Raw genomic sequence first — 13,088 nt, 5'->3', positions numbered from 1 at the left:
CTGGACATTTCCGCTGAAGGCCACTAGATGGCAGACTAACCACAGAGTGTGTTTGGAGTCTGGACATTTATGCTGGAGGCCACTACATGGCAGACTAACCACGGAGTCATAACACTATCTGAGTGGGTTAGTTCAACAAGATTTCGATGTAATTCATCATACCAATGAATCAATATGATAAAGGCAAAAACATGTCAGAGATGCACCATTTGATTTGGAATTCATTTCCATGTTTTATTTCAACATGTACAGCAAAGACTGTTCCCTCTAATGTTGGCCTCCCCCCTTCCTTACGTAGCATGGGGATGCTGGTCATCGTGAGCAGTAACGGACATTAAAGGATTGTAACAGTCAGTATTGGAGAGTAAATGACAGTCACTGACAACAACAGACAGTAACATCAACATACGGTAACAGTGACTGCCTGTAACAGACAGTAACAACAACAGACAGTAACATCAACAGACAGTAACATCAACAGACGGTAACAGTGACTGCCTGTAACAGACAGTAACAACAACAGACGGTAACATCAACAGACGGTAACAGTGACTGCCTGTAACAGACAGTAACAACAACAGACGGTAACATCAACAGACGGTAACAGTGACTGCCTGTAACAGACAGTAACAACAACAGACGGTAACAGTGAATGCCTGTAACAGACAGTAACATCAACAGACGGTAACAGTGACTGCCTGTAACAGACAGTAACAACAACAGACGGTAACAGTGACTGCCTGTAACAGACAGTAACATCAACAGACTAACATTAACAGACAGTAACCGACAGTACCCTCCACTCCAGAGCTGAACCCTGCTGTTGTTGCTGTTTCTCAGTCAGATGGCAACCTGATCTGAACTGGCCCCTAAACCCTTTAAAGTCCAATTCAACCTGATCTGAACTGGCCCCTAAACACTTTATAGTCCAAGTCAATGAGCACAACAATCCCCAAGCTGCCGTGAAGAAAGGCTCTGACAAGTTAGAAAAGAGTAGAAAGACAGATTACATGTTGAAGGAGCTCAATGATCCATGGTGTGGGACAATTTGTAAGTCGCTCTGGATAAGAGCGTCTGCTAAATGACAACATGGGCCAGCATCCCTGTGACAACATGGGCCAGCATCCCTGTGACAACATGGGCCAGCATCCCTGATGAACACATTTGATATCTTGTAGAGTCCCTGCCCGACAAATGGAGGCTGTTCTGTGGGAAAAAAGGGGTGAAACTAATGTTTTATGTATACAGTAATTGTATATATATATATATATATGTGATTAATAAGTGATTAATGAAAACAGAATATTTGCATACAGGATTTGTTGTCCTAGATCATTAATTGGAAGAGAGTTTGTCCTAAAAATCTACTGTTTCAACAATATTTTATATGCATGTATACGTATTTATTTAATTTAACCTTTATTTAATTAGGCATGTATATAATGACATGTTTTACGTGATAAATATATATATAGTTATAGACTACACCTAATATACAATACAAGAGGCATTTGAATTTCACTGAATTCAATTCTATTTCCTTTCATTCTAATTTCAATTCTGCATCCTGTTTACTACTTCAATTCAAATTCAAGAATTTAATTAGAATTTTAAGTATTCGTAACTCAAGTCTGAATTGAGCCCAACGCTGACAGACAGACAGACAGACAGACAGACAGACGGTGATGTTATCTATTGATCATGTCCACCTTTATAGACAGACAGACAGACAGACGGTGATGTTATCTATTGATAATGTCCACCTTTACAGACAGACAGACAGACAGACAGACAGACAGACAGACAGACAGACAGACAGACAGACGGTGATGTTATCTATTGATAATGTCCACCTTTACAGACAGACAGACAGACAGACAGACAGAGATGTTATCTATTGATCATGTCCACCTTTACAGACACACAGACAGACGGTGATGTTATCTATTGATAATGTCCACCTTTACAGACAGACAGACAGACAGACAGACAGACGGTGATGTTATCTATTGATCATGTCCACTCTGAGTCGTAGTGAACTGATGGGGTCTTGACAGAACACAGACAGGTATTCCACCACCCCAGAGTTCTGTCTCCTCTCGTCCTGCCGAGCTTGATGCTGCTCCTTCTCCCACCTCTCCTTCTCCCCGTCCATCTGGGCCAGAACACTCACCTGGACCGACCTCACCGTGGCGGCCAGCAGGAACAGTACCCCCTGTAGGATGTGACAGACTACTGCACACAGACTGAGCCCGGCTCCCAGCAGGTCTGGTACCGCTTCACATATCACACACACCCCCTCGAGGAGAAGAGGAGACGCCCGGCCAGCGGAGGCGGGGCCATGGTTTACCAGGTGACAGACAAAGCGGACAAGGTGCAGTGCGGCGCGCCGCAGTGGGAGCACGGCCAGGTACAGGTGGCACGCTGCTTTGGTGAGGGCGTGGAGGAGGAGCCGCAGCTCCAGGACGGCGTTGCCTGGAGATAGGAGATAAAAGGTAACCCCCGGTTACTAACCAGGTCAGCTGCTTAGAGTCAGGAGGCATTAGGCTCCAAACACTGTTTAACATCCGATTAATTCATCTGCTTTGATTAAGGCTGACGAGTCTCACCTGATTCAATACCACTACTACTGTGTGTTGACTTTGTGTTATTGGCTTGTTTATTGTTTATTCCATGTGTAACTCTGTGTTGTTGTCTGTGTCGCACTGCTTTGTTTTATCTTGGCCAGGTCTCAGTTGTAAATGAGAACTTGTTCTCAACTGGCCAACCTGGTTAAATAAAGGTGAAATATATAAATTATTTAAAAAAACAGACCGACAGACAGACTACAGGGCATACATACAGACTGCCAGCCAGACAGACAGCAGGGCATACATACAGACTGCCAGCCAGACAGACAGTGAGGCATACATACAGACTGCCAGCCAGACAGACAGTGAGGCATACATACAGACTGCCAGCCAGACAGACTGCAGGGCATACATACAGACTGCCAGCCAGACAGACGGGCATACATACAGACTGCCAGACAGACAGACAGCAGGGCATACATACAGACTGCCAGCCAGACAGACGGGCATACATACAGACTGCCAGACAGACAGACGGGCATACATACAGACTGCCAGACAGACAGACAGCAGGGCATACATACAGACTGCCAGACAGACAGACAGCGGGGCATACATACAGACTGCCAGCCCGACAGACAGCAGGGCATACATACAGACTGCCAGACAGACAGACGGGCATACATACAGACTGCCAGACAGACAGACAGCAGGGCATACATACAGACTGCCAGACAGACAGACAGCGGGGCATACATACAGACTGCCAGCCCGACAGACAGCGGGGCATACATACAGACTGCCAGCCAGACAGACAGACAGCGGGGCATACATACAGACTGCCAGCCAGACAGACTGCAGGGCATACATACAGACTGCCAGCCAGACAGACAGCAGGGCATACATACAGACTGCCAGACAGACAGCAAGGCATACATACAGACTGCCAGACAGACAGCGGGGCATACATACAGACTGCCAGCCAGACAGACAGCAGGGCATACACACAGACTGCCAGCCAGACAAGCACACCCAGACACAGACAGACTGCCAGCCAGACAGACAGCGGGGCATAGAGACAGACTGCCAGAGAGACAGACTGCTAAACACAGACAGACTGCCAGATGGCCAGACAGACAACAGGGCATAGAGACAGACAGACAGACTGCCAGACACAGACACACAGACAGACACAGACAGACTGCCAGTTCACCACCTGTTATAACACTACTCTAGCTGGGTTCACCACTACCCACTACTCTAGCTGGGTTCACCACTACTCACTACTCTAGCTGGGTTCACAACTACCCACTACTCTAGCTGGGTTCACCACCTGTTATAACACTACTTTAGCTGGGTCCACCACTACCCACTACTCTAGCTGGGTTCACCACTACCCACTACTCTAGCTGGGTCCACCACTACCCACTACTCTAGCTGGGTTCACCACTACCCACTACTCTAGCTGGGTTCACCACCTGTTATAACACTACTCTAACTGGGTTCACCACCTGTTATAACACTACTCTAGCTGGGTTCACCACTACCCACTACTCTAGCTGGGTTCACCACTACCCACTACTCTAGCTGGGTTCACCACCTGTTATAACACTACTCTAGCTGGGTCCACCACTACCCACTACTCTAGCTGGGTTCACCACTACCCACTACTCGAGCTGGGTTCACCACCTGTTATAACACTACTCCAGCTGGGTTCACCACTACCCACTACTCTAGCTGGGTTCACCACTACCCACTACTCTAGCTGGGTTCACCACCTGTTATAACACTACTCTAGCTGGGTTCAACACCTGTTATAACACTACTCTAGCTGGGTTCACCACTACCCACTACTCTAGCTGGGTTCACCACCTGTTATAACACTACTCTAGCTGGGTTCACCACTACCCACTACTCGAGCTGGGATCACCACCTGTTATAACACTACTCTAACTAGGTCCTCCACCTGTTATAACACTACTCTAGCTGGGTTCACCACTACCCACTACTCTAGCTGGGTTCACCACTACCCACTACTCTAGCTGGGTTCACCACTACCCACTACTCGAGCTGGGTTCACCACCTGTTATAACACTACTCTAACTAGGTCCTCCACCTGTTATAACACTACTCTAACTAGGTCCTCCACCTGTTATAACACTACTCTAACTAGGTTCACCACCTGTTATAACACTACTCTAGCTGGGTTCACCACTACCCACTACTCTAGCTGGGTTCACCACCTGTTATAACACTACTCTAGCTGGGTTCACCCCTACCCACTACTCTAGCTGGGTTCACCACTACCCACTACTCGAGCTGGGTTCACCACCTGTTATAACACTACTCACTACTCTAGCTGGGTTCACCCCTACCCACTACTCTAGCTGGGTTCACCACTACACACTACTCTAGCTGGGTTCACCACCTGTTATAACACTACTCTAGCTGGGTTCACCACTTGTTATAACACTACTCTAGCTGGGTTCACCACTTGTTATAACACTACTCTAGCTGCGTTCACCACTACCCACTACTCTAGCTGAGTTCACCACTACCCACTACTCTAGCTGGGTTCCCCAGCTGTTATAACACTACTCTAGCTGGGTTCACCACTACCCACTACTCTAGCTGGGTTCACCACCTGTTATAACACTACTCTAGCTGGGTTCAACACCTGTTATAACACTACTCTAGCTGGGTTCAACACCTGTTATAGCAATACTCTAGCTGGGTTCAACACCTGTTATAACACTACTCTAGCTGGGTTCACCACTACCCACTACTCTAGCTGGGTTCACCACCTGTTATAACACTACTCTAACTAGGTCCTCCACCTGTTATAACACTACTCTAGCTGGGTTCTCCACCTGTTATAACAATACTCTAGCTGGGTCCACCACTACCCACTACTCTAGCTGGGTTCACCACCTGTTATAACAATACTCTAGCTGGGTCCACCACTACCCACTACTCTAGCTGGGTTCACCCCTACCCACTACTCTAGCTGGGTTCACCCCTACCCACTACTCTAGCTGGGTTCAACCACCTGTTATAACACTACTCTAGCTGGGTTCACCACCTGTTATAACACTACTCTAGCTGGGTTCACCACCTGTTATAACACTACTCTAGCTGGGTTCACCACTACCCACTACTCTAGCTGGGTTCACCACCTGTTATAACACTACTCTAGCTGGGTCCACCACTACCCACTACTCTAGCTGGGTTCACCACCTGTTATAACACTACTCTAGCTGGGTTCACCACTACCCACTACTCTAGCTGGGTTCACCACTACTCACTACTCTAGCTGGGTTCACCACCTGTTATAACACTACTGTAGCTGGGTCCACCACTACCCACTACTCTAACTGGGTTCACCACCTGTTATAACACTACTGTAGCTGGGTCCACCACTACCCACTACTCTAGCTGGGTCCACCACTACCCACTACTCTAGCTGGGTTCACCACCTGTTATAACACTACTCTAGCTGGGTTCACCACTACCCACTACTCTAGCTGGGTTCACCACCTGTGCCAGCCAGACAGACAGCAGGGCATAACACTACTCTAGCTGGGTCCACCACTACCCACTACTCTAGCTGGGTTCACCACCTGTTATAACACTACTCTAGCTGGGTTCACCACTACCCACTACTCTAGCTGGGTTCACCACCTGTTATAACACTACTCTAGCTGGGTTCACCACTACCCACTACTCTAGCTGGGTTCACCACCTGTTATAACACTACTCTAGCTGGGTTCACCACCTGTTATAACACTACTCTAGCTGGGTTCACCACTACCCACTACTCTAGCTGGGTTCACCACCTGTTATAACACTACTCTAGCTGGGTTCACCACCTGTTATAACACTACTCTAGCTGGGTTCACCACTACCCACTACTCTAGCTGGGTTCACCACCTGTTATAACACTACTCTAGCTGGGTTCACCACTACCCACTACTCTAGCTGGGTTCACCACCTGTTATAACACTACTCTAGCTGGGTTCACCACTACCCACTACTGTAGCCGGGTTCACCACCTGTTATAACACTACTCTAGCTGGGTTCACCACTACCCACTACTCTAGCTGGGTTCACCACTACACACTACTCTAGCTGGGTTCACCACCTGTTATAACACTACTCACTACTCTAGCTGGGTTCACCACTACCCACTACTCTAGCTGGGTTCACCACTACCCACTACTCTAGCTGGGTTCACCACTACCCACTACTCGAGCTGGGTTCACCACTACCCACTACTCTAGCTGGGCTCACCACCTGTTATAACACTACTCTAGCTGGGTCCACCACTACCCACTACTCTAGCTGGGTTCACCACTACCCACTACTCTAGCTGGGTTCACCACCTGTTATAACACTACTCTAGCTGGGTTCACCACTACCCACTACTCTAGCTGGGTTCAACACCTGTTATAACACTACTCTAGCTGGGTTCACCACTACCCACCACTCTAGCTGGGTTCACCACCTGTTATAACACTACTGTAGCTGGGTCCACCACTACCCACTACTCTAGCTGGGTCCACCACTACCCACTACTCTAGCTGGGTTCACCACCTGTTATAACACTACTCTAGCTGGGTTCACCACTACCCACTACTCTAGCTGGGTTCACCACCTGTTATAACACTACTCTAGCTGGGTCCACCACTACCCACTACTCTAGCTGGGTTCACCACCTGTTATAACACTACTCTAGCTGGGTTCACCACTACCCACTACTCTAGCTGGGTTCACCACCTGTTATAACACTACTCTAGCTGGGTTCACCACTACCCACTACTCTAGCTGGGTTCACCACCTGTTATAACACTACTCTAGCTGGGTTCACCACCTGTTATAACACTACTCTAGCTGGGTTCACCACTACCCACTACTCTAGCTGGGTTCACCACTACCCACTACTCTAGCTGGGTTCACCACCTGTTATAACACTACTCTAGCTGGGTTCACCACTACCCACTACTCTAGCTGGGTTCACCACCTGTTATAACACTACTCTAGCTGGGTTCACCACTACCCACTACTGTAGCTACCCACTAGCCGGGTTCACCACCTGTTATAACACTACTCTAGCTGGGTTCACCACTACCCACTACTCTAGCTGGGTTCACCACTACACACTACTCTAGCTGGGTTCACCACCTGTTATAACACTACTCACTACTCTAGCTGGGTTCACCACTACCCACTACTCTAGCTGGGTTCACCACTACCCACTACTCTAGCTGGGTTCACCACTACCCACTACTCGAGCTGGGTTCACCACTACCCACTACTCTAGCTGGGCTCACCACCTGTTATAACACTACTCTAGCTGGGTCCACCACTACCCACTACTCTAGCTGGGTTCACCACTACCCACTACTCTAGCTGGGTTCACCACCTGTTATAACACTACTCTAGCTGGGTTCACCACTACCCACTACTCTAGCTGGGTTCAACACCTGTTATAACACTACTCTAGCTGGGTTCACCACTACCCACCACTCTAGCTGGGTTCACCACCTGTTATAACACTACTGTAGCTGGGTCCACCACTACCCACTACTCTAGCTGGGTCCACCACTACCCACTACTCTAGCTGGGTTCACCACCTGTTATAACACTACTCTAGCTGGGTTCACCACTACCCACTACTCTAGCTGGGTTCACCACCTGTTATAACACTACTCTAGCTGGGTCCACCACTACCCACTACTCTAGCTGGGTTCACCACCTGTTATAACACTACTCTAGCTGGGTTCACCACTACCCACTACTCTAGCTGGGTTCACCACCTGTTATAACACTACTCTAGCTGGGTTCACCACTACCCACTACTCTAGCTGGGTTCACCACCTGTTATAACACTACTCTAGCTGGGTTCACCACCTGTTATAACACTACTCTAGCTGGGTTCACCACTACCCACTACTCTAGCTGGGTTCACCACTACCCACTACTCTAGCTGGGTTCACCACCTGTTATAACACTACTCTAGCTGGGTTCACCACTACCCACTACTCTAGCTGGGTTCACCACCTGTTATAACACTACTCTAGCTGGGTTCACCACTACCCACTACTGTAGCCGGGTTCACCACCTGTTATAACACTACTCTAGCTGGGTTCACCACTACCCACTACTCTAGCTGGGTTCACCACTACACACTACTCTAGCTGGGTTCACCACCTGTTATAACACTACTCACTACTCTAGCTGGGTTCACCACTACCCACTACTCTAGCTGGGTTCACCACTACCCACTACTCTAGCTGGGTTCACCACCTGTTATAACACTACTCTAGCTGGGTTCACCACTACCCACTACTCTAGCTGGGTTCACCACCTGTTATAACACTACTCTAGCTGGGTTCACCACTACCCACTACTCTAGCTGGGTTCACCACCTGTTATAACACTACTCTAACTAGGTCCTCCACCTGTTATAACACTACTCTAGCTGGGTTCTCCACCTGTTATAACACTACTCTAGCTGGGTTCACCACTACCCACTACTCTAGCTTGGTTCACCACCTGTTATAACACTACTCTAACTGGGTTCACCACCTGTTATAACACTACTCTAGCTGGGTCCACCACTACCCACTACTCTAGCTGGGTTCACCACTACCCACTACTCTAGCTGGGTTCACCCCTACCCACTACTATAGCTGGGTCCACCACTACCCACTACTCTAGCTGGGTTCACCACTACACACTACTCTAGCTGGGTTCACCACCTGTTATAACACTACTCTAGCTGGGTTCACCACTACCCACTACTCTAGCTGGGTTCACCACCTGTTATAACACTACTCTAGCTGGGTCCACCACTACCCACTACTCTAGCTGGGTTCACCACCTGTTATAACACTACTCTAGCTGGGTTCACCACTACCCACTACTCTAGCTGGGTTCACCACCTGTTATAACACTACTCTAGCTGGGTTCACCACTACCCACTACTCTAGCTGGGTTCACCACCTGTTATAACACTACTCTAGCTGGGTTCACCACCTGTTATAACACTACTCTAGCTGGGTTCACCACTACCCACTACTCTAGCTGGGTTCACCACTACCCACTACTCTAGCTGGGTTCACCACCTGTTATAACACTACTCTAGCTGGGTTCACCACTACCCACTACTCTAGCTGGGTTCACCACCTGTTATAACACTACTCTAGCTGGGTTCACCACTACCCACTACTGTAGCCGGGTTCACCACCTGTTATAACACTACTCTAGCTGGGTTCACCACTACCCACTACTCTAGCTGGGTTCACCACTACACACTACTCTAGCTGGGTTCACCACCTGTTATAACACTACTCACTACTCTAGCTGGGTTCACCACTACCCACTACTCTAGCTGGGTTCACCACTACCCACTACTCTAGCTGGGTTCACCACTACCCACTACTCTAGCTGGGTTCACCACTACCCACTACTCTAGCTGGGTTCACCACCTGTTATAACACTACTCTAGCTGGGTTCACCACTACCCACTACTCGAGCTGGGTTCACCACTACCCACTACTCTAGCTGGGTTCACCACCTGTTATAACACTACTCTAGCTGGGTTCACCACTACCCACTACTCTAGCTGGGTTCACCACCTGTTATAACACTACTCTAACTAGGTCCTCCACCTGTTATAACACTACTCTAGCTGGGTTCTCCACCTGTTATAACACTACTCTAGCTGGGTTCACCACTACCCACTACTCTAGCTGGGTTCACCACCTGTTATAACACTACTCTAACTGGGTTCACCACCTGTTATAACACTACTCTAGCTGGGTCCACCACTACCCACTACTCTAGCTGGGTTCACCACTACCCACTACTCTAGCTGGGTTCACCCCTACCCACTACTCTAGCTGGGTTCACCACTACCCACTACTCTAGCTGGGTTCACCACCTGTTATAACACTACTCTAGCTGGGTTCACCACCTGTTATAACACTACTCTAGCTGGGTTCACCACCTGTTATAACACTACTCTAGCTGGGTTCACCACTACCCACTACTCTAGCTGGGTCCACCACTACCCACTACTCTAGCTGGGTTCACCACTACCCACTACTCTAGCTGGGCTCACCACCTGTTATAACACTACTTTAGCTGGGTCCACCACTACCCACTACTCTAGCTGGGTTCACCACTACCCACTACTCTAGCTGGGTTCACCACTACCCACTACTCTAGCTGGGTTCACCACTACACACTACTCTAGCTGGGTTCACCACCTGTTATAACACTACCCACTACTCTAGCTGGGTTCACCACTACCCACTACTCTAGCTGGGTTCACCACCTGTTATAACACTACTCTAGCTGGGTTCACCACTACCCACTACTCTAGCCGGGTTCACCACCTGTTATAACACTACTCTAGCTGGGTTCACCCCTACCCACTACTCTAACTAGGTCCTCCACCTGTTATAACACTACTCTAACTAGGTTCACCACCTGTTATAACACTACTCTAGCTGGGTTCACCACTACCCACTACTCTAGCCGGGTTCACCACCTGTTATAACACTACTCTAGCTGGGTTCACCACTACCCACTACTCTAGCTGGGTTCACCACTACACACTACTCTAGCTGGGTTCACCACCTGTTATAACACTACTCACTACTCTAGCTGGGTTCACCACTACCCACTACTCTAGCTGGGTTCACCACTACCCACTACTCTAGCTGGGTTCACCACTACCCACTACTCTAGCTGGGTTCACCACCTGTTATAACACTACTCTAACTAGGTCCTCCACCTGTTATAACACTACTCTAGCTGGGTTCACCACTACCCACTACTCTAGCTGGGTTCACCACCTGTTATAACACTACTCTAACTGGGTTCACCACCTGTTATAACACTACTCTAGCTGGGTTCACCACTACCCACTACTCTAGCTGGGTTCACCACCTGTTATAACACTACTCTAACTAGGTCCTCCACCTGTTATAACACTACTCTAGCTGGGTTCACCACTACCCACTACTCTAGCTGGGTTCACCACCTGTTATAACACTACTCTAACTAGGTCCTCCACCTGTTATAACACTACTCTAGCTGGGTTCACCACTACCCACTACTCTAGCTGGGTCCACCACTACCCACTACTCTAGCTGGGTTCACCACTACCCACTACTCTAGCTGGGTTCACCACCTGTTATAACACTACTCTAGCTGGGTTCACCACTACCCACTACTCTAGCTGGGTTCACCACCTGTTATAACACTATTCTAACTAGGTCCTCCACCTGTTATAACACTACTCTAGCTGGCTCCTACAACTGTAGGCTTACTTGTTTCGTTTTCTTATTTCCGTAATGTTTGGTATAATCGCCAGGTATGGTGTTGTATTGTTCTTGTTGTTGTTGTTGTTGCTGCTATGGTTTAATGAATTAAACGATTTATAACAAATGTAATGAAAGCTGTAATCATACCGCAATAAGGAGGAAGAGCCGTGCGCGTGCCAATACCGCACCGTTCCCTTGACGAAGAAAGCTCCCATACCTCTGCTAACCAGGTTCTCTTACCGTCGATATAACACAGCAGCCAGAGGAAGGCTATACTCGCAGCCAGGGTAGTCCACCAGTCCATGACATGTAGTCTAGCTGTCCTTTCTGTCTCTCTGCCGAGTGGACGATGCCTGATGCAATAAGGAGGCTCTGTGTGATAGTCTATGGGCATCGCACGACAGGGCAAAGTGCGCTTCTTGATCCTGGTTAACGTAGTTGTATATTGGATATTCGATGGATTCGGTTTTCTCCTCAATAGCTCTTGAACCAAGCATACCTTGACTATGGACATTATATATTCTGAATCAGGTTTGGATGGAGAACAATCCATGTTGTATTTATTACTTGTTTTATAAAATAAAATATGATTTTGGATTTCAATCGCTCTGAAAACAAATCATGCCATTACTATGGTAATTATATATTCTGAATCAGAAGACTTAAATTCCAACAAAACACAAGATGTGGATTTTTCTCCATCCTCCTCTGATTCACATAACATACAGTTCATATTCATGGCATGCTTGGTTCAACAGATAGATCACCTAATATCCAGTATGAAACTAATGTTACCTTGGTGTGGCGGTACCATCTCACCCAGCCAAACTACAGTATGATGTGGCGCGCTCTAAGCTACAGGTCTGCTTACCTGCAGCTGTAATTGGACAGACAGGGAGCTGTGTCAGGTGACCAGAGAAGCATTGGGTCAAATGTCGACCTGATTTAAGCATAAACGGAACATAATTCCCTTTGTATGGGCTTTTCTCTCTATTCCTATTTTTACATTGAATATAGGCATGAGAGTAGCATTATATTTACCAGCTATTCGGTCGGGGTGGAGAGCTAAGAAAATAAATTGTGAGTTTTGTCTACCAGATTCGCCGTCATGTGACCTTGATTTAATTCCAACACGTTAATGCGTGAAGAAACCATCAATAAAGTCCAGCGCACTTTACAGTTC

General features: G+C 47.9%; 1 protein-coding gene across 3 annotated transcripts; it reads right to left on the bottom strand.

Moving 5' to 3' along the window:
• Positions 1-203: 203 nt before the first annotated feature.
• Positions 204-12,311, bottom strand: LOC135506274 (uncharacterized). 3 transcript variants are annotated; one of them, XM_064925815.1, is made up of 3 exons: positions 12,053-12,311; positions 2,174-2,475; positions 204-1,206 (listed from the first exon to the last, which is right to left on the bottom strand). In XM_064925815.1, exons 1-3 carry the CDS (start codon positions 12,297-12,299, stop codon positions 1,078-1,080), a joined length of 678 nt encoding a protein of 225 aa, XP_064781887.1. In that variant the 5' UTR covers positions 12,300-12,311; the 3' UTR covers positions 204-1,077. The 3 variants fall into 3 exon arrangements, with proteins under 3 accessions (XP_064781887.1, XP_064781886.1, XP_064781888.1); XM_064925814.1 differs by having other exon boundaries at positions 204-2,475; positions 12,053-12,309; XM_064925816.1 differs by having other exon boundaries at positions 204-2,475; positions 12,146-12,306.
• Positions 12,312-13,088: the final 777 nt, after the last annotated feature.

This window comes from Oncorhynchus masou, chromosome 19 (genome assembly GCF_036934945.1).
Source record: "Oncorhynchus masou masou isolate Uvic2021 chromosome 19, UVic_Omas_1.1, whole genome shotgun sequence".
In the NCBI taxonomy this organism is placed as follows: domain Eukaryota; kingdom Metazoa; phylum Chordata; class Actinopteri; order Salmoniformes; family Salmonidae; genus Oncorhynchus; species Oncorhynchus masou.
Note: the sequence above shows the minus strand (reverse complement) of the source record. Positions and strands in the feature narration are given on the sequence as shown.

Coding starts and splice junctions, on each gene's coding strand:
- LOC135506274 (XM_064925814.1), bottom strand. CDS start 12,299: ATGCCCATAGACTATCACACAGAGCCTCCTTATTGCATCAGGCATCGT. Junction 2,476..12,052: donor GGCTCTTCCTCCTTATTGCG/GTATGATTACAG, acceptor TCCTATCTCCAG/GCAACGCCGTCCTGGAGCTG.